The sequence below is a fragment of the Mustelus asterias genome, chromosome 1 (genome assembly GCF_964213995.1).
Source record: "Mustelus asterias chromosome 1, sMusAst1.hap1.1, whole genome shotgun sequence".
NCBI lineage: Eukaryota > Metazoa > Chordata > Chondrichthyes > Carcharhiniformes > Triakidae > Mustelus > Mustelus asterias.
The window spans coordinates 166980902-167003935 of NC_135801.1; the positions used below are offsets into that span (position 1 = coordinate 166980902).

The 23034-nt window shown below is 43.5% G+C and overlaps 1 protein-coding gene across 16 annotated transcripts in view; it reads right to left on the reverse strand.

Moving 5' to 3' along the window:
- ctif (CBP80/20-dependent translation initiation factor) overlaps positions 1–23034 on the reverse strand; it is a 268061-nt gene that overhangs the window by 135421 nt on the left and 109606 nt on the right. For 8 of the 16 annotated variants that reach the window (XM_078222468.1, XM_078222477.1, XM_078222486.1 and 5 more), the window contains 3 exons: positions 12526–12599; positions 10559–10666; positions 6094–6169 (listed from right to left, as the gene is read on the reverse strand). In XM_078222468.1, coding sequence (XP_078078594.1) covers positions 6094–6169; positions 10559–10666; positions 12526–12599 — 258 coding nt within the window. The remainder of the gene's footprint in view (positions 1–6093; positions 6170–10558; positions 10667–12525; positions 12600–23034) is intronic. The other 8 variants (XM_078222542.1, XM_078222532.1, XM_078222564.1 and 5 more) reach the window with 1 other exon arrangement.

The window sequence follows — 23034 nt, forward strand, 5'->3', positions numbered from 1 at the left end:
AGAAGCAATGCAGTCAGTCCTTACAATACACAGTCAGTCATTACTACAAACATTATTCACAGCACAATATCGCCATCCACTGGCAAACATAAATCTGCACCAAAGAAGTGCCACGAGTGCCAAATAAGCAAATTGCAGCCTGGTGCTGAGAAAAATACAATGTAATGGATTTGATACAAATCTTTTCTCTCTGTGTGCTCTATAGTTTGTGAAATGATTTTTTCCTGTTCAATGCAGCGCTCATTGCTAGTATCTTCCACACAGCACAAAATGTCCCCAAACATCAATGTCAATACAATAATTCCCTTGATATTTACTCATGATGGGTGGCATTAGAATAGGCTGTCAGTAAGGAAGATGGATGGGCAGAGTGAGTTTTACTGTCTCTGGTCTATACTGCCGCCAATCTGTTTCCCTTTTGGTGGTTGATCAGCTGTCTACCAAAACGCGATTTCATAGCCACATCCCTTTCCTCAGCAACTGTCTCCGGCTCTGACTAATTTCAGCCTTCCAGATTCAACACCGAGTTCAACAATTTTAGACCATAACCTCGGTTCCAGCCAGGTGACAGCTGCTGGTATTGATTCTGCTGCTGCTGCCGCCTTTTATCTCTGTACTTCTTTCTTCAATTTTCCCATTATTATCCATCTCTTTTGGTCTTGCACCATCACCACTTTTGTCATTTAATCTGCCCTAGATGACCACACACGCTCTCTTTGTCCTCCCCACCACCCCACACCCTTTCCTTTACCTCTGTAGTTGTTTAAAACCTGTGACATCACCAACTTTTCCCAATTCTGACAGTAGGTCAGTGATCTGAAATGTTAAACCTATTTCTCGCTCCACAGATGCTGCTTGATCTACTGTGTGTTTCCAATCATTTCTGTTTTTATTACCATTTTAATTAAATAAGCATGTTTAACAGAGTTGTATCAAATGTGGTTCTGAAATTAGAAAGCGTGAAGTAAATAGTTTCCGCTCACATATCTTGGGTACGATCCACATCATGGACTCATCCACATTGTGAAATAAAGTTTGTAATCATAGAAACCCTACAGTGCAGAAGGAGGCCATTCGGCCCATCGAGTCTGCACCGACCACAATCCCACCCAGGCCCTACCCCCACATATTTACCCGCTAATCCCTCTAACCTACACATCTCAGGGGCAATTTTTTTTTTTTAACCTGGCCAATCAACCTAACCCGCACATCTTTGGACTGTGGGAGGAAACCGGAACACCCGGAGGAAACCCACGCAAACACGAGGAGAATGTGCAAACTCCGCACAGACAGTGACCCGAGCCGGGAATTGAACCCGGGACCCTGGAGCTGTGAAGCAGCAGTGCTAACCACTGTGCTACCGTGCCGCCTTGTAGATGGTGGATAGGCTTCGGGAAGTCAGGAGGCGAGTTACTCACAGCAGGATTCCTAGCCTCTGACCTGCCCTTGTAGCATTTATATAGAAAGCTCAGTTCAATTTCTGCTTAAAGGTAACCCCCAGGATATTGATAGTGGGGGATTCAGCTATGGTAATGCCATTGAATGTCAAGAGGTGATGGTTAGACTCTCTCTTGTTGGAGATGGTCATTACTTGGCACTCATTTAGCATGAATATTACTTGCTCCTCGTCAGCCCAAACCTGGATATTGTCCAGGTCTTGTTGCATTTAGATATGGACTGCTTCACTATCTGAGGTGTCGCGAATAGCACGGAACATCATCAGCAAACATCCCCACTTCTCACCTTAGGGTGGAAAGAAGGTCATTAATGAAGCAACTGAAGATGGTTGGTCCTCGGACACTACCCTGAGGAACTCCTGCAGTGATGTCCTGGAGTTGAGATGACTGACCTCCAACAACCACAATCATCTCCCTTTGTGCTCGGAATGATTCTAACCAGTGGAAACTTTTCTCCTGATTCTCACTAACTCCAGTTTTGCTAGGGCTCCTTCATATCACATTTGGTCAAATGCGACTTTGATATCAAGGGCAGCGACTTCCACCGCACCTCTGGAGTTCTACTTCTTTGTCCACGTTTGAAACAAGGCTGTAATCAGCTGAGTGGGTCTGGAGGAACCCAACTCAATGTCAGTGAGCAGGTTATTGCTGAGCAGGTGCTGCTCGATAGCACTGTCAATTATCCTTTCATCACTTGACTGATGATCGAGAATAGACTGATGGGGCGGTAATTGGCGGGGTTGGATTTGTCCTGCTTTTTGTGGACAGGACATACCAGACCCAGAAATGAGGTAAGGAAAATCTCGGTGGTCTCCAGTTCTTAAAGGTGGATCAAATTAGACAGTAGGTTAACTATCTAACTTTATTGCTTGGAGTACATATTAGCATGGGATTTTAAGTTGCCAGAGTAATTGCACAGCTATTGGCTTGTAAATCCCAAATAATTTCAAATATTCACTCATGTCCCTTTTAAGTGACATTAATCAACACATCATTCTTCAATCGCTTTAGCTGTGGGCAGTGTTTAAAGAGACTCTTGTGCCTGGATTTTGTGCTTGTCGGGCAGGCTCAATCAGCAGGCCCGGAAATGTGTGTGACTGAACCCCGAACGCAGTTCTACACTGGCTGACCAATTCAAGACTGGCCAGCGTGATCGGACATTGCCGATGCGCTGGCAGCAGGGTGGAAGAACGACAGGTCCAATGGGGATCCAGGTTCAAATGGGACCCGACGGGGCTTTTAAAAACAGCAGAGGCAGCTCCCTGAAGGCTGCAAGGAGATTTTAAGGAGCCTCAGGGAGTTGTCTTGGAGACACTATTGAAATTTGCAGTTTTGGCCTCAGCAACTGGGCATGCAATGTGGTAGGGCAATGCTGGTGGGGAATTTCCCCAACCTCTCCCCAGTTTTCGGACAAGTGCCTGCACACTTTAGTGGAGCAGTGATGCTGCAAATGGCAAGGGGAGGCCACCACAACAGACAAAGAAGATCTGATCAGAGGTGGCAATTCAGGTCAGCAGGCATGACGTGGTGAGTCACTCCTGGATCTAATGCCGCAAGTGGTTTAATGATCTGTGCTCGGCAAGGATGAGTACCGAGTTGGCTTGGCACTGTGTGGAGACGTTGTGAGGGGTGGCTGTTTTTTGTGGTACTCAGGGGAGTAAGAATCAGAGTGACAAAAGGTACATGTAGATGGTCATGGCTGGGAGATGTGACAGCTAGACTTTGGAGCATAGAAAAGTGGGATGTGTAAATTTAACAAGCTGGCAATGGGAACGTTCACGGGGTGGGGAGGAGAGAGGACAGATACCCCTCATTTTTCAAAACTTTGTGTCAATCTGCAAATTTGGAGATGTTACATTTAGTTCCGTCATCTAAATCATTAATATATATTGTAAATAGCTGGGGTCCTGACACCGGTACCCCACTAGTCACTGCTTGCCAGTTGGAAAAAGACCCATTTATTCCTACTCTTTGTTTTTTTTCTGTCAACCAGAAAGCAGTATGCAGATACAGCAGGTAATACGCAAGTGTTGCTGCTACTGTACAAAGCATTAGTAAGGCTGCACTTGGAATATTGTGTACAGTTTTGATCCCCTTGAAGAGGGATGTAGTTGCATTGAAGGCATTTCAGAGGAGGTTCACTAGATTCATTCCAGAGATGAGGGGTTGTCTTACGAAGAGAAATTGGGCAGTTTAGGCCTATACTCCCTGGAGTTTAGTAGAATGAGAGATCATCTAATTGAGGTGTACAAGATGATAAGGGGAATTGACAAAGTAGATCTGAAGAGGATGTTTCCTCTTGTAGGGCAATCTAGAACAAGAGATTATGGTTTTAGGATAAGGGGTGGCAAATTTAAAACAGAGATGAGGAGAAGTTACTTCTCTCAAAGGGTTGTGAGTCTGAGGTACTTATGACCCCAGAGTGCGGTGGATACCGGACTTCCCGAGTAAATTTAAGGAAGAGGTGGACAGATTTTTAATTAGTAAGGATTTGAAGGGCTATGGTGAACGGGCAGGAAAGTAGAGTTGAGGCAGAGATGAGATCAGCCATGATTGTATTGAATGGCGGAGCAGGCTTGAGGGGCTAAATTGCCTACTCCTGCTCCTTGTTCTTATGATTCTTATGAATCAGTTTTCTATCTATCTCAACACATTACTCCCAATCTCATAGAGTTTAATTTTACATGCTAATCTCTTATGTGGAATTTCGTTGAAAGCCTTCTGTAAGTCCAAATAAACCACATCCACTGGCTCCCCCTTATCAACTCTACTAGTTACATCCTCAAAGTATTCCAACAGATTTGTCAAGCATGATTATCCTTTCGTAAATCCATGCCGATTCTGTCTGATTCTACCACTGTTTTCCAAGCGGTCTGTTATAAAATCTTTTATAATTGACTCGACATTTTCCCCACTACTGACATCTGGCTGACTGGTCTGTAATTCCCCATTTTCTCTCTATCCCCCTTTTTAAGTACTGGGGTTACATTAGCTACCCTCCAATCCATAGGATCTATAGAACCTTGGAAGATCAATGCATCCACTATTTCTACATCTACTCTGGGGAATTATCGGCCTTCAACCTCATCTACTTCCTTACTAAACTGATTTCCTTCAGTTCCTCCCCCTCGCTAAACTCTGTATTCCCCAACATTTCTGGTACATTATTTGTGTCCTCCTTCTTGAAGACAGAGCTAAAGTATGTATTTAGTTGGTCAGCCACTTCTTTGCTCCGGATTATAAATTATTCTATTTCTGACTGTAAGTTGGCAGGGCAGGTTAAGAAATAGTTGTTAAGGCATACAGGATCCAGGGCTTTATAAACAGAGGCATAGAGTACAAAACTAAGACATTTAAATTAGCCTTTTTAAAAGTTGTATGGTATATAAGGTGGAGCAGGGAGGTGAGATTTGATCTTGCCTGGAGTATTGCGTCCAGTTCCATGCACCATAATTTAGGAAGGATGCGAAGGCTTTAGAGAGGGTGTAGAAAGGATTTACAAGAATAGTGACAGGGATGACATCAGTTATCTGGATAGGTTGGGGAAACTGGTCTTGTTCTCCTTAGAAAAGAAAAGGTTGAGAGGAGATTCGATGTCATGAGGGGTCTAGACAGTGTAGATCGAGAGAAGCTATTCCCTCATTGGTCGGACCGTTGAGAACCAGATGTTTTATACAGCAAGTGGTTAGAATCTGGAATATACTCCTTGAGGCCGTGGTGGAGGCAGATTTTATTGTGGCTTTCAAAAGGGACTTGGATAATGACATTTATACAAACCCACTGCATTTTCCTTCCCTATCATCTGTTTCCCCGCCCCTACAAAAAATTCTTTATGACTGGTCAAGTCTACCCTGCCTTTCTGAAATTTGTGCTGACTGGCCCTGATTTGTATTTCTCCAAGTGCCAAATAATTTTATTCTACAACATGGACTTGAGTGGCTTACAAAAGATTAAGTTCTGCTATCCTTCTGGCTCAAAAAAAAGGTCCCCTTATCCCTAATTTATCAAGTCTCCACTGAAAATTCACCACAGAACGTAGTCAACTTTATAAAATTCTCCTTCAAATCTTCTAAATTTCATTTTTTTTTTCTGAACTGCTTTTCCCAAATGAATTTAGGATTTTGGCCAAATTTCTACTCCACTACAAATGTTAAAATTAAAACACCAGAATGAAAAGCACTCACAATGATCCATAATACCAAACACAATCACCAGATGGCAGAGCAGGCCACTAAGTCTGAAGCTCTCCAACACAACATCAGGCCATTCAGTGCCTTTGACGTCAGTGCTCAACACTGCTGACGATAACTGCAGTGGTTGGAGTTATTCCTAAAGCCTTAGGCAAGTCATTTTCTGAGCATTCACACCAAATAAACAGTACTTCCCTTCACAAAAGCTGTAAAATAACTTTCAGCCTGGTTATCTCAAGGTTCAAGCTGCAGAACTGAAGGGTTGGTCAGATAATCTACACTGCTGAGCCCCGGTGAAATATAAACCTTCAGAACTTGAAAACAAAATATTGTTGCCCTGTTCCACCTGATGTTCCATATAACTTTGCCCCTCCAGGCACGGAATGCTGACTTGATCCCCAGTGTGGTGAATGCAAATGAGTTAGCAGCATGAGGTTCAGGTATACCTGCCGTACAGGAAGCACTTTGTCCAGGTCATTCAAGGTAATGTTTCCGTCCTCTTCAAACTTCCCCTTCACCATCCTGCACAAATAACAAGAGGAGCAGCAGCATTAGGCCCGAGCCTTTTAATCTTTACAGACTCAAGGCAAAGGCTGATATTTTAGAAAGAAGGCAACTGACAACTGGAGCACAGTACACAGTTTGTGACTAACAATAGTCCCCAACACTGACAATAAATAAACTTGCCTGCAGAATGCACCTTCTTCCCTTCATAAACACCATTTGCAGAGTTGCAGGTACTTTCTCTTCCCAATCCACTCAGGCGCTGTAAGCAACGCTTCCCACCCATCCCATCTGCTGTAGAATTTCCTTATCAATCTACTTCTCTTTACTGCAGAGTGGTGAGAAGACCAACACTTTTCTTCCCATGTGGAAAATTAAGTTGCCCCTGGCCCTCCCAGCGGAAGTCTTTGGAATAGGTTAACTGCCTGCCAACTGTGTCACAGAAGATGCACAGGCTGGAATTTTCTGGCCGTTCACGCCATCAGGATTCTCTGGTCCTGCTGGAATGAACGGAGATTTGGTGAGTGCCAAATTCTCTGCCCTCGCTTGCAATGGCAGTGGGGTGTGAACGGGCAGAGAATTCCAGCCATTAACTGGGAACACATGAGGGAAACTTACTTAAAAATGGAAAGCCAACGTTTTTGCACCTTCATTAGGATTAAGATGGGCATAGTAAGAAGTCTCACAACACCAGGTTAAAGCCCAACAGGTTTATTTAGTATCACGAGCTTTCGGAGCACTGCTCCTTCATCAGGTGAGGTGAACTCCATCAGGTGAGGTGAACTCCATCAGGTGAGGTGAAGGAGCAGTGCTCCGAAAGCTCGTGATACTAAATAAACCTGTTGGGCTTTAACCTGATGTTGTGAGACTTCTTACTGTGCTCACCCCAGTCCTATGCTGGCATCTCCACATCAGCATTAAGATGGTGATGGTCAGAGTAGAGTTCTCCATGATATTCCTTTTACAGCTGTCCATTCTTCTCCAAGCTGGTTTAACCTGTTTCCTAGACATTAATTGCCCCAGATATAAAGCATACACTGCCATTGTTTAAAGAACCATGGACCTATAAGTAATTTTTAAAAAAAATTGTGACCTGCAACCAAACCATATCGACATTAACCAGCTCTCCATTGGGATATTTCAAAGATCAGTGTTTCTGGGTTGCAGTGTAGAAAAACACACAAATCCAAAACCTCAGTGAAGAGCATGAGGCAGATTTTTCTCTTCCTATACTTGGGTCTCCTGGGTCATGTTGGTGCAGCATGTAAAGGAAAGTCACACATAGAGACGCACACACTACTTTACACAAATACACGTCTGTTTACATATACAGACCATAAGAGCTACAAACACACACGTGTTTCCATATACAGACCATAAGAGCTACAAAAAGAAACTTGCAAGGATTATCAAAATCAACAGCAGAAAAAGTGGGTGATCAAGTGTAATGTGGGCCCATGGAAAACTGATAACAGTGATGGCAGACATGCTGAATAATTATTTCAGTATTTACAGCAGAAGAAAACGATAGCATGTTGGACATCCCAACGAGGTTCCTGGTAACGGGATGGGCAAAGTTAACCACATGTGAGTAGGGGATCACTGTATCATAAGGTTTAGGTTGGTAATGGAAAAGGACAAGGAAAAATCTAGAGTAAGAAAAATTAACTGGGGGAAAATCAGCTTCAGTGGAATGAGAATGGATCCAGCCTAGGTCAACTGGAATCAAAGATTGGCAGGCAGAATGGTACCTGAACAATGGGTTGCCTTTGGAGAAGAGATAGTTTGGACACAGACAAGGTATATTTCTGCAACGTGCAAAGGCAGAGCAAACAGATCCAGAGCTCCCTGGATGATGAAAGGGATAGATGTTAAGATGCAGAACAAGTGTGTTCATTTCAGGTGTCAGGTGAACGATACAAGCAAGAATCCGGGCTGAATATAGAAAGTTCAGAGAAGAAGTTAAGTAAAGGAAGCAACCAGAGAATATGAAGAGACTCGAGTCTTTTATAGGCATATAATAGTAAAAGGATAGTGCAGGAGTGGGGTTGATTAGGAACCAAAAAGGGGATTTACGTATGGAGGCTGAGGGCATGGCTGAACTTTGAAATACTTTGTATCTGTCTTTACTAAGGAAAAAGATGCTGCACAGATCATGGTGAAAGAGGAGGTAATTCAGAAGGGTTTCAAATTGATAAGGAGGAGGTATTGGATAGGTTGTCTGTACTTAGGGTTGATAAGATACCATGAGATGTATACAAGGATAAAGAATGACAGGAAACAGTAGTAGTTGTTTCTCTGACTAGAGGAAGGTTTGGAGTGGAGTTCCCCAGAGGTTGGTGTTGTGACCCTTGCTCTTTTTGCTAATAGACCTCAGTGCACAGGGCACAAATTTAAAATTTGTGGATAATATGAAAGTTGGAAACACTGTGAACTATGAGGTGGATAGGATAAAACTTTGTTTCATTATCATTACCAGAACCTTTACCTTTGGTTCCATGATATCTTTATAATTTCCGCTATTCACTAACTTATTGCTGACCGTTATTGCTCCATCTGTCCCTTTCCCTTTTTTCAACAGCATAAAATCCATCACACTCCTGCCTCCCTTCAGTTCTGAAGAACCATATCAGACTCATGTTAATTCTCATTTCTCTCTCCATAGATGCTGCCAGAGCTTTTACAGCACGTTCTGCTTTCATTCCCGATCTCTACTGCAACATTTTGCTTTTATTTTAGACTTTTTCTACTGATTGTTGGCCTCATGTTTCATAGAATCCCTACAGTGCAGAAGGAGGCCATTTGGTCCATCGAGTCTGCACTGACCACAATCCCATCCAGGCCCTATTCCCATAACCCCTCATATTTACCCTGCTAATCCCCCTCAGTTTCTCAGTTGTATTCCTGCGTGACATTCCTTTGATAACTTGCACCATATCTAATACTTTTTTCTTTTTGTCTTTGTGGGGAGATGGAAAACAAAATGTATTGGGCAGTCATATGAGAGGAAGGGGCTGAGGACCAGAATTTGATATTGTAGGAGGGAGGAGATGAAGGGAAGAACTGCATCCAAGAGACAAGAATTTGGGGGAGAACGGAACTGTAGAAGAGAGGGGTCAAGGGCAAGAGCCAAAAGGGACCTGTGGTCTAGAACCGTAGAATCAAATAGCGCAGAAGAGGCCCTTCAGTCCATCAAATCTGCACCGACACATTAGAAACACCTGAACTCCCACCTAATCCCATCTACCTGCACTTGGCCCATAGCCCTGAATGTTATGAAGTGCCAAGTGCTCATCCAGATACTTTTTAAAGGATATGAGACAACACTCCTCCACCACCCTCCCGGGCAGCGCATTCCAGACCATCACCACATTCTGGGGAAAAAAGCTTTTCCTCACATCCCCCCTAAACTTCCTGCCCCTCGCCTTGAACCTATGTGCCCTCGTGACTGACCCTTCAACTAAGGGGAATAGAACCGTCAGTATTCTGGTTAAGTTGATAGAAGAGCATGGGAACAGTTAGGGGAATTACGGTCTGGAAGCACTCAGGTTAAGGAGGCACAATATACTCAAATGTAGGAGGCTGGATGGAGCAGAGAATTAATCATTGATCATTCAGATTAAATCGCTGTCCATAAACCCATGGAGACAGACTAGCAACCTGTGACAGGAAATATTAGCTACAGAAACAGACAAAAGTCTGATCTATGCACCATCAGGTGTAGAAAGGTTAAGAGAGAACTAATCTTACTCAGAGTGATGAATGCTGAGGGAAATGTGAGCAGAGTCTTCTTATTGGGGCACAGAGAGGATTAACTCCACATTTGGCCTGTGCTAATCTGAGGGAGCATTGAGCATCAATGCCAAAAATAAAGTTGAGTTATCCAGCAAGGAAACATTCACCTTGCTGAATGCAGGAAATCAAATCTGCACCTACATTAAGTTTGAATCCGACTCCCTTCCATGAAAGTACACAGCTTAATAAAGAAAACTTTCTGTGGGCAATGGATGTGGCTGGCTTTTAACTGCTCTCTGAAGTGGCCCAGCAAGGCATTTAGCCAAATCGAGCATTATCAGAAGTTCAAGGAGAAACTCCACCACCATCTTCACTGGGTAACCAGGGATAGCCAATAAATGTCGACCTTGCCAGTAATATCCACATCCTGAGTATTTATAATATTTGAGAATGGGACGCAACTTCTCACGCAGTGGAGTTTCCTATCTATACTGGGGAATTCTGAAGAACAAAGAGAATGCTTCTCCACAGTTTGCTTTCCCTCCTCTCTGTCATGGAAAACAATGTGTTCCTTTTGACGGCACCTTAAGAGTAAAGTTATGGAGATGAAGATTCTCCAACTGGAAGAAATGTCAAGAATCCCCCTTTTGCATTTGGAGAAATGATACTTACCCTTCTTGATCAATGTGGGGGAGGTACTTGGAAGCGTTTTGTAAATGCTTTCGATGAAACGAGTTGGTGAAATCTAATTTCTCAGGTTGTAGATCCCATGTTGCTCCACTGCAAGAAAAAACCCGCAGAAATTATAACTCACAGGGAAATAGGCCTGCATCAGGATGTCTTCAAATTATCTCTGGTTTCCAGAGGAATAGGCCCACAAAGGTCTTTAGTTGAACAGACCCAAAAAATTCCCTTATTCACTGCTTTCTGGAGAGATAAGGAGGAACCTGACAGGCTTCCTCCTTCCCACTTGTGTTTTTGTTTGATAACCGCCTCCTTTCTTGAGGCATTTTTCTCTTGTTTCTTTCACTCAGTTCCACCCACATCTTTCACACCAGGTTGAAAGGGTGGATGATTTGCTCCCAAGTTGGGTCTCCCTAATCCCACTTTTGAATAGTCCTACTTTGAAAAAAGTCTGCTGTGCGCAAGAAAACAATTGTTCCTGAAATGTTCAAAACTATTTGCACCAACACATCAATTTCACAAAGCATTTAGGGCATCAACTCTTCAGACATGTGTAGTTACAACTAGGAGAAAATGAACGGCAGACATCTCCCTGCCTTGTAAATTAAAACTACCATTTGGCTTTTTTCCTCTTATTATTTGGCTTAGCCTTCCAGCAGTCTTGATATTTTTGACACATAATAAATAACACCAGATAGTAGACATATGAACAAATATGGATAAAAGCCACAGTTTACGGGCGGATGTTCAGTATAAAGAGGGAAGAAGGTCACAATAGCACACACTGTTGCGCTCCAACACCAAAGGTTACACACAAACAGGATGGGACAGAATGCTTTGGCAGTGGAGGACAGAGCAAGTGAGGGGGAAGAAGAGCATGGATCTGGAGAGGTTCAAAAAGCAAGAGCGACAATGTGCTTCCTCACTTGTGAAACGCTGGGTGCAATGGGACATTTGTTGGCCATGTGTCTTTTCTCTCCCCTTTACCAATGAAATAGTTTCACGGATTCACAGCACATATAGTTTATTAAAACTCGATATTATGAGAGTGTGGGATCATATTATTCAAATTAGCTCCCATTTCACATTATTTCTCCAGTGGCAGGGGACTCTATTTCTGTGAGCTCAAGTTATTTTTAAAAATGATTGACCTAGAAAGCACTGAGCTCCCTGGAGATGCTGATACTGCAAGGGTTAAAGCTTTTATTTAAATTAGAATACTAGGAAGTCACAACAACTTCCACATGTTATAATTAAGATCACCTCTGTGTGAGATGGAGATACAATCAGATTCCCCAGCTCCTGGCACTAGAATCATAGAAATAGAATCATAGAAACCCTACAGTGCAGAAGGAGGCCATTCGGCCCATCGAGTCTGCACCGACCACAATCCCACCCCACATATTTACCCGCTAATCCCTCTAACCTACGCATCCCAGGACTCTAAGGGGCAATTTTTAACCTGGCCAATCAACCTAACCCGCACATCTTTGGACTGTGGGAGGAAACTGGAGCACCCGGAGGAAACCCACGCAGACACGAGAAGAATGTGCAAACTCCACACAGACAGTGACCCGAGCCGGGAATTGAACCCGGGACCCTGGAGCTGTGAAGCAGCAGTGCTAACCACTGTGCTACCATGCCGCCCTTAAAAATATTAATATTTTTCCCCTGCTTCCAGGTCTCTGATGCGGATATGAATTAGTTCAAGAGACCATCTCCTCACTAGAAAAGGGGCCACATGCTGATGCTTGTTCTGGTAACCGAGCTGCATAATGCTCAGAATAGTGAAAGTAATGGGAGAGAACGAAAATTTAAAAACATTACGCATTCCTAAGTAACTTGAAACACATCTTCCATTGGGTTGAAATAAATAGTGGGACATCAAAAGAAGTGAAAGCAGCAGGGCGTGGGGCAAGAGAATTGAAAATAAAATGTAAAATAAAAACACATACCTGACATGCTCAAAGGTGTTAACTGCCCAGATATCGGTCCCCAGGATATCATAAGATGTCTCTTGGTTACAGTTCTATAAATGGGTGGAAAGCATCACAGAATCAACATTAGCATAAACACAACTAATTTTTCATGGTTATGGAAAACAAATAATGTAACTTCTAGATGGCCCAGCCTTCCTGCTGTAGTAACAATTTCACCTCCTGAATTACAAGGTCATGGATTCAAACCTCACTCTGCTGACTTGGACAAATAATCCAGGCTGACACTTCCATGTAGTATTGAGGGAGTGCTTGACTGTGATTACTGGGTCAATCAGAATTTTCAAATTGAAATCCATAGATTTTGTTAAGTATGGACATTAAAAAGATATGGAGTATAGTTTAGTCATAATCTAATGCTGAAAGAGGTTCGAGGGGCTGAAGATTGCTAGTTATATGTAAATTCTACCCTGCCCTTGAATTGGGACCTCAGTTCCATTGTTGTGCGTTTAATCATTAATACGTTACTTCAGTGCAGTTGCACTTATCATGTTGGTTTTCAGTAACTTTATTGACCTCTTCAAGCTGTTACAACTAGCTGAGAAGGAGTGAGATGGCTCCCCTTTTCTTCAGCTCCCTCGATCGGTCGCGACAAAGGTTTTAAAATTTATTCTCCCCGAAAATGGGGGGAAAGTGGGATCAGGCTATTGAGTTGGATGATCAGACATGATCATAATGAATGGCGGAGCAGGCTCAAAGGGCTGAGTGGCCTCATGTTCCCATTTTCTATGCCTTTTCCAATACAAATATATTTGTAAGGAGCCAATCAATCCAGATTTTCTCAAGTCAAGGTAAACGTTTATCAGTTACTAAACCCGAGAAAAAATAATGAAGACATGCACACAGATATCAGAAATAAGACTCCAATAAAATGTTTTTAAAAGTTTATGCTTAAGTCCATTGCTTATCTTTGAGGCGGATTATTAAACATCGCAGCCACTTGAAGTTAGCTGATTTCCTGTAAAATTGTGGGGTTGACTCGACTCAAAGTCCAACGCTTTACATCTTTAATGCTTTCCTTTCAAGATTGTTTCCTATTTGAAGTGGACCGTGATGTCCTCCTCTGTTTGCCCTTCTCCCACCACCAGGTGTGAAATTCCATGCAAAAGATCTGCAGTCCATTCCATACAGGCTTTCCAGAGAAGTGGTTAACTTTACAGCATCATCAGATATGGTCATCAGAAGACTTGTGGCAGCCATTTTTGATCCGTGTTCTGTCTTGTATTTTTTAAAAATACAGTCTTTTTAAAATGGTTTAATATGTCTGTGGTTAGCTGCTGAAGCTGTAGGTAGCTCTCACTCAGTCACAGTTTCCTGTTGTCATGACAATACCTCGATGTTTTTGCTTCACCTTCAAGTGACAAACCTGTTTGATGAAACCCTTATTTTAGGAACCCAGTTTCGAGCATTGTCAGGTTAGATATAGAGTAAAACACACTCTATTATGTTCACACAACGAGCCTCTGCCACAACATCAGAACATCAGCATTCCCCAATATAGCAGTTACTTTTTTACATTAACCTTCTGTGTAATCCTGGCAATAAGTGACACATTTGGGATACATATCTACTTGAAATGGACTGCTGAAATTCAGTTGAAACTTAATTTCATATAGGAACCAGAGGAGAGTTTTAACCCAGCAATGTCAGATAGGTTAAAACCCAAATTCTACCTATGTACCCATTGCTTCCTTTCGATAATGTTAATAAGAATAGGAAACTACATTTTCACACTAGATGAATTAGGATGGATTTGTAGGGTGGGATTTTCTGGCCGAGCCCACCCCAAAACCAGAAAATTCCACCCGAGGTCAATGGACCTTTCCATGGTCCACACCTCGCCTGCTACAATTCCCATGGCGGGCGGAACAGGAAAATTCCGCCCCGATACCAAAACATCAGTATCACACAAAATAGGCTTTACGAGATCCCCAAAATAATTGTTGATATCATACTGGGTCTGGAAATCAGCATCCCTTAAGTTATTCAAACTGCTGTTGGAGACACAATTTCCCAAGACTCATAATGCAATTGTTGCTAGATGACCACATTGTATGTCTACTAAGGCTCCCAAAGAGACAGAAGACTGGTTTCAGATAATGAAGTGGAACTAAGCTTAGGGCACACAACAGAATATTTGAAATATAAAATATTTCAGCATCCATTGGCTGTATCAACTTATGGTATTAAAGAATCTTCAATTCCCACAGATGCAACTTACTCAACCTATCTAGAACCGGAGCCAGGGCCCCTCTCTCTCCTTCTCCTGAAGCATTGAAGAATCAAAGCTAGAATATCAGCCCCAAAAATAGGGAACCCCGAGCTAAAGATTTAGAATAGAAGAAGGAAACAACATAAAACATTATCCTTCAACTTGAATTTTCATTTATACTCAACAACTCTTCTAAATATTATATAGAAATCCAAAAACATGAACTTGATTATTTTTTCTCATCTTTACAGTGATCCTCTCAGCTCCAAGGATTCTAGGTCAGTCAAGGACTACTCAACCCAACCTTGTCTAATCTTTTATGGACAAGCCATACCTGGGCAGTTTTCCACATTGCCAGGTGGAAGCCATTGACGTAGCTGTGCTGGAACTGCTTGGCTAAGGTTGAGGCGAGCTTTGGAGCACCAGTCTTCAGTACCAGAGCTGGGATGTTTTCAGGGCCAAGAATTTGCAATAAGCAGTGCCCTGAAGACTGGGCTGTGATGCTGGGGACTTCAGGATGAACATAGTAAGAAGTCTAACAACACCAGGTTAAAGTCCAACAGGTTTATTTGGTAGCAAAAGCCACTTAAGAAGCATTTAGATGAAATGCCATAGCATACAAGGCTATAGACCAAGTGCTGAAAAATGGGATTAGGATAGATAGGCTTAGGATAGATAGATGGGATTAGGATAGATAGGATAGATAGGGTTCCTGCCTCTACCTGGGTTAAAAAGATTTCCCTCAAATCCCCTCTAAATCTCCTGCCCCCTACCTTAAATCTATGCCCCCTTGTTATTGACCGCTATACAAAGGAGAAAAGTTCATTCCTATCTTGATCACGCCCCCTCCCATCCCCGCCCCAGCCTTCTCTGCTTTAAGGAAAACTGGCTTTTGCTACCAAATAAACCTGTTGGACTTTAACCTGGTGTTGTGAGACTTCTTACTGTGTTTACCCCAGTCCAACGCCGGCATCTCCACATCATGACTTCAGGATGAGGCAGACGTGGATCATCCACATGGCACTTCTGGCTAAAGGTGGTTCAAAACATTTCAGCCTTGTCATAATCATGGAGTTGTGGAGTCATACAGTACAAAAAATAATCCCTTTGGCCCATTTTGTTTGTGCTGGCCATCAAGCACCTATCTATCCTAATCCCATTTTTCAGCACTTGGTCTATAGCCTTGCATGCTATGACATTTCAAGTGCTCATCTAAATGCTTCTTAAATGTTGTGAGGGTTCCCGCCTCTACCTGGGTTAAAATGATTTCCCTCAAATCCCCTCTAAATCTCCTGCCCCCTACCTTAAATCTATGCCCCCTTGTTATTGACCCCTATACAAAGGAGAAAAGTTCATTCCTATCTTGATCATGTCCCCTCCCATCCCCGCCCCAGCCTTCTCTGCCTTAAGGAAAACAACCCCAGCCTATCCAGTCTCTCTTCATAGCTGAAATGCTCCAGCCCAGACAACATCTTAGTGAATCTCCTCTGTACCCTTTTTAGTGCAATCACATCCTTCCTATAGTGTGGTGACTAGAACTCCACACAGTACGCCAGCTGTGGCCTAACGAGTATTTTGTACAGCTCCATCATAACCTCCATGCTTTTATATTCTATACCTCGGCTAATAAAGGCAAATATCCCATTTGCCTTCTTAACCGCCTTATCTACCTGTCCTGCTGCCTTCAGGATCCCTCAAGTCCTCTGTACTTCCTAGGCCCCTACCATTTATTGTGTATTCCCTTGCCTGTTGGTCCTCCCAAAATGCATCACCTCACACTTTTCAGGGTTGAATTCCATTTGCCACTGTTCTGCCCATCTGACCAGCCCGTCTATATCATCCTGTAATCTAAGGCTTTCCTTCTCATTATTTACCACACCACCGATTTTTTTGCCATCAGCGAACTTACTGATCATACCTCCTACTTCCATGTCTAGATGATTAATGTATATTACAAACAACAAGGGACCCAGCATCGATCCCTGCAATACACCACTGAACACAGGCTTCCAGTCACAAAAACAACCTTTGACTATCACCCTCTGCATCCTGCCACTAAGCCAATTTTGGATCCAATTTGTCAAATTGCCCTGGGGTCTATGGGATCTAACTTTCTTGACCATGTCTCGCATGCGGGACTTTGTCAAAAATCTTACTGAAGTCCATGGCCCTCATCTGTGCATCTAGTCATCTCCTTGAAAATTTCAATCAAATTTGTTAGACACGATCTCTCTCTGACAAAGCGTTTGCACTGATGTAATGGGTTCCTCTATAGTTGAGGATGGGGATATTTGTGGAATCTCCTGGTTTACTGACAAAGAGCAAAATATTTTGGGATGTATTTTGGCCAACGTGCTCATTCTTTTAACAACCACTGAGATGTAGCAACAGGTCCACAGCAGACGCCATCTCCCTGGCCCTGCACTCAACCCTGGAAAACCTAGCTAACCTATGTCAGACTATTTATTTATTGGCTACATCTTAGCCTTCAAAACCATTATTCCCACGAAACTCATCTCCAAACTCCGTGGCCTAGGCCTCGGTAACTCCCTCTACGACTGGATCCTGAACTTCCTGACTCACAGATACAATCAGTAAGGATAGGCAACACCTCCTCCATGATCATCCTCAACACCGGTGCCCCATAAGACTGTGTTCTCAGCCCCTTACATACTCCTTATACACATATGACTGTGTGGCCAAATTCCCCTCCAACTCAATTTTCAAGTTTGTTGATGACACCACTGTAGTAGGTCAGATCTCAAACAATGACAAGACAGAGTACAGGAATGAGATAGAGAATCTGGTGAACTGGTGCGGCGACGATAATCTCTCCCCCAATGTCAACAAAACGAAGGAGATTGTCATTGACTTCAGGAAGCGTAGAGGACAAATGCCCCTGTCTACATCAATGGGGACGAAGTAGAATGGGTCAAGAGCTTCAAGTTTTCCGGTGTCCAGATCACCAACAACCTGTACTGGTCCCCCCATGCCAACACTTTAGTTAAGAAAGTCCACCAACGCCTCTACTTTCTCAGAAGACTAAAGAAATTTGGCATGTCAGCTACAACTCTCACCAACTCTTACAGATGCACCATAGAAAGCATTCTTTCTGGTTGTATCACAGCTTGGTATGGCTCCTGCTCTGCCCAAGATCGTAAGAAACTACAAAAGGTCGTGAATGTAGCCCAATCCATCACACAAACCAGCCTCCCACCCACTGACTCTGTCTACACTTCTCGCTGCCTCGGAAAAGCAGCCAGCATAATTAAGGACTCCACACACCCCGGACATTCTCTCTTCCACCTTCTTCTGTTGGGAAAAAGACACAAAAGTCTGAGGTCACGTACCAACCGACTCAAGAACAGCTTCTTGAAGGTGACGTCACAGGTGGAGAAGGTAGTGAATAAGGCATATGGCATGCTTGCCTTTATAGGACGGGGCATAGAGTATAAAAGTTGGGGTCTGATGTTGCAGTTGTATAGAACGTTGGTTCGATCGCATTTGGAATACTGCGCCCAGTTCTGGTCGCCACACTACCAGAAGGACGTGGAGGCTTTAGAGAGAGTGCAGAGGAGATTTACCAGGGTGTTGCCTGGTATGGAAGGGCTTAGTTATGAGGAGAGATTGGGTAAACTGGGGTTGTTCTCACTGGAAAGACGGAGGATGAGGGGTGACCTAATAGAGGTGTATAAAATTATGGAAAGCATAGATAGGGTGAACGGTGGGAAGCTTTTTCCCAGGTCGGTGGTGACGTTCACGAGGGGTCATAGGTTCAAGGTGGGGGGGGGGGGGGGGGGAGAGAAGAGGTTTAATACGGATATCAGAAGGACGTATTTTACACAGAGGGTGGTGGGGTCTGGAATGCGCTGCCGGGCCAAGGTGGTGGAGGCGGACACACTGGGAACGTTTAAGACTTATCTAGATAGCCACATGAACGGAGTGGGAATGGAGGGATACAAAAGAATGGTCTAGTTTGGACCAGGGAGCGACGCGGGCTTGGAGGGCCGAAGGGCCTGTTCCTGTGCTGTATTGTTCTTTGTTCTTCCCTGCTGCTGTCAGACTTTTAGAACATGGAACATAGAAAAACTACAGCACAAACAGGCCCTTCGGCCCACAAGTTGTGCCGAACACATCCCTACCTTCTAGACCTACCTATAACCCTCCATCCTATTAAGCTCCATGTACTCATCCAGGAGTCTCTTAAAAGACCCTACTGAGTTCGCCTCCGCCACCACTGACGGCAGCCGATTCTACTCGCCCACCACCCTCTGTGTGAAAAACTTACCCCTAACATCTCCCCTGTACCTACCCCCCAGCACCTTAAACCTGTGTCCTCTCATAGCAGCCATTTCCACCCTGGGAAAAAGCCTCTGAGAGTCCACCCGATCTATGCCTCTCAACATCTTATATACCTCTATTAGGTCTCCTCTCATCCTTCGTCTCTCCAAGGAGAAAAGACCGAGCTCCCTTAGCCTATCCTCATAAGGATATGAGGATCTTGAATGGACCTACCTTGCATTAAGTCGATCTTTCTCTACACCCTAGCTATGACTATAACACTACATTCTGCACTCTCTTGTTTCCTTCTCTATGAACAGTATGCTTTGTCTGTACAGCGCGCAAGAAACAATACTTTTCACTGTTTGCTAATACATGTGACAATAATAAATCAAATCAAATCAAATGTAGGTTTGTTAATATTAATGTAATTCATCAGCCACAGCTCTCAAAACTGTGCTTCTGTAACCTTTAATGTAAAGGCAAATTAAAATGAGCTATGATGCTGTTCTGTGTGCGTATCAGGCATGACCAGGATCAACTGTTCGGGAGGCTCCAAAAGTAGAACCGCCAGTTGAGATACAGCTTTTGGACTCATTACATGCCGAATTACAACCAGTTTGTGTGCAACATGAGTCAGCATTTCAGAGTAAGAAGTGATGAAAATAGAAGAAAAGAGCTTTGGTTCAAAAAGAACGATTCACTTCTATATTCAGTGTAGGGTTCAGTCTTGACATTTAAATACCAAAGCTTCATTGTGTTTATCTATTGTGTGAGACTCTTAAATCTGCTGACTGAAAAATAATAGAGCACATAAGAAACACTTCATGTGCTCCTGTTTTATACCCTCATGGGATGTGAGTGCCGCTGGCAAGGCAAGGGTTTGTTGTTCATCCCTAGTTGCCTTCGAGAAGGCGGTGGTGAGCCACCTTCCTGAACTGCTGCAGTCCATGCGGTGTAGGTACACCCACAGTGCTGTTAGGAAGGCAGTTCCAGGATTTTGAACAGCGACAGTGAAGGGATGGTGATATAGTTCTAAGTCAGGATGGCGTCTGGCTTGGAGGGGAACTTGTAAGTGCCCTTGTTCTCCTGGTGGTAGTGGTTGTGGGTTTGAAAGGTGCTGTCAAAGGAGCTATGGTGAGTTGTTGCAGTGCCCTGATAGATGGTACACACTGCTGCCACTGTGTGAAGGTGGTGGATAGGGTGCCAATCAAGCGGGCTGCTTTGCAGATAGCATCAAGTTTCTGAGTGTTGTTGGAGCTGCATTCATCCAGCCAAGTGAAAATTTTCCATCACACTCCTAACTTGTGCCTTGTGGACAGTCTTTGGGGAGTTAGGAGGGGGGTTGCTCGCCACAGAATTCCCAGTCTCTGACCTGCTCTGGTCATCACAGTATTTACATGGCTAGTCCAATTCAGTTTCTGGTCAATGGCAACCCCCAGGATGTTGGTAGTGAGAGCTTTAGTGATGGTATTGTCAAGCGGAGAAGGTTAAATTCTCTCTTGTCATTTCCAACAAGAGAGAATTTAACCTTAGGTGGCAAAGAACATTCACACCACACATGAGCCCAAGCCTGGATATTGTCCAGGCCTTGCTGCATTTGGACACAGATTGCTTCAGTATCTGAGGAATCATGAATAATGCTGGATATTGTGTAATTATCAGTGAAGCTCCTCACCTCTGACATTATGATGGAGGAAAGATCATCAATGAAACAGCTGAAAATGGTCGGAACTCTGTAGTGATATCCTGGAAGCTGAGATGATTGACCTTCAACAACCACAACTATTTTCCTTTGTGCCAGGTATAACTTCAAGTGGAGAATTTTCCCCTAATTTTGCAAGGGCTCCTTGATGCCACATTCTGTGAAATGCTGTTTTGATGTCAAGGGCAGTCACTCTCACCTAACTTTGATGCTGGGCCTTAAGCTTACAGATCATAGTCGAATACAATTCTGCTGCTGCTGATGGCCTGCAGGGTCCCTTGGGTGTCCAGGTTTAAGCTGTTAAATCTGTTCGGAATCCATTTAGCACAGTAATGCTGTCCACCCTACAACATGGTGGGCAATATCCTCAGTGTGAAGATAAGATTTAATCTCCACACGAACTGTAGTGTGGTGACTTCTGCGAATTCAGTTAGGGTCAGATGCATCTGTGACAGGTAGATTGGAGATGGGGAGGTCCAGTAGGATTTTTCCTCTTGGTGATTCCCTCACCACCTGCAGTAGGCCCAGTCTGGCAGATATATTCGTCAGCACTTGGTTAGCAGTACTGCTATTGAATCACTCTTGGTGCTAGGCAATGAAGTTTTCCTACTCAGGTTACGTACCGTGCCCCTGCCACCCTCAAGTGATGTTGAATGTGGAAGAGTACTGATTGAGGGATGCTTGTAGTTGGTAATCAGCAGGTGGTTTCCTTGCCCATGTTTGATTTGATGCCACTGGACTTTATGTGGTCCAGTGTCGATGTTCCTTTTCCTTCAACTCCCAAAAGATTGTTGACAATTGAAGGCTTGTTTCTTGTAAATGGCCATCTTTTTCTTGGAATCTACTTTTCCTGGCTGGTGAGTGATTAATGTGTCCTTGGTAGTCAAACCCTGGTCTGAAGTTTGGGTTCCAATTGATTCTATGATCCCATTTTTCGTAGAAGAAGAAAACTTAATGGAACATATTTAACACTCTGTACTGAATCTCATGGTTGTGTAACATGCTGTATGTTTCCACACACAGGACTGGCTATATAATGGCAACATTAAAGACAGCTTCAAAAAACACTCCAACAGCCTTTAACTTCAATGCTGTGACACATAAGAATGATTAGTTACCCTAAACATGCATTGGGATACGGATAATTGTGATGTGGAGATGCCGGCGTTGGACTGGGGTAATCACAGTAAGAAGATTTTCTGACTATCTGATGGGCTTACCTTTCCACGTTGAGACTGATCACAAATCATTCAATATCCTCAAATTCCAGTATACCTGGGGGAGGTATAGTGTAATGAGTTAATAGAATAGTTATGGGAATGTGTGGCCATGATGTAATATTGACATCAACAGTCATGCACTAGTGACTCTATACAGCAGACAGAGTAGGCAGCACTCAAGAGACATGTGCCTGCTCAGGAACCCAAAAATACATATGGATAATTGGTAGGAAAGGGAAAACCCATTCTCTCAGTAGTTTGGTTTGATCCTGACGGTTGATCAAATACCAAAGTCGAGAAGGACGAGGAAGGATAGTTTAGTTTTTTTACAGTCACATTTGTGACTTCGATAAGAGCTGGTTTGGTAGTGTGGACGGGGCAGAAATCTGATTGGAGGGTTTCAAGCGTGGAATTTTTATTGAATATTTTTCGTCGGTATTCACACTGGAGAGGGACAGTGTTGTCGAGGGGAGTACTGAGATGCAGGCTGTTGGACTGGATGGGATTGAGGTTCATAAGGAGGAGGTGTTAGCAATTCTGGAAAGGATAAAAATAGATAAGTCCCCTGGGCCAGATGGGATTTATCCTAGGATTCTCTGGGAGGCTAGAGAGGAGATTGCAGAGCCTTTAGCTTTGATCTTTGTGTCGTCATTGTCTACAGGAACAGTGCCAGAAGACTGGAGGATAGCAAATGTTGTCCCCTTGTTCAAGAAGGGGAGTAGGGACAACCCTGGTAATTATAGACCGGTGAGCTTTACTTCTGTTGTGGGCAAAGTATTGGAAAGGATTATAAGAGATAGGATTTATAATCACCTAGAAAGGAATAATTTGATTAGGGATAGACAGCACGGTTTTGTGAAGGGTAGGTCGTGCCTCACAAACCTTATTGAGTTCTTTGAGAAGATGACCAAAGAGGTGGATGAGGGTAAAGCGGTTGATGTGGTGTATATGGATTTCAGCAAAGCGTTTGATAACGTTCCCCAGGGTAAACTTTTGCAGAAAATACGGACACATGGGATTGAGGGTGATTTAGTGGTTTGGATCAGGAA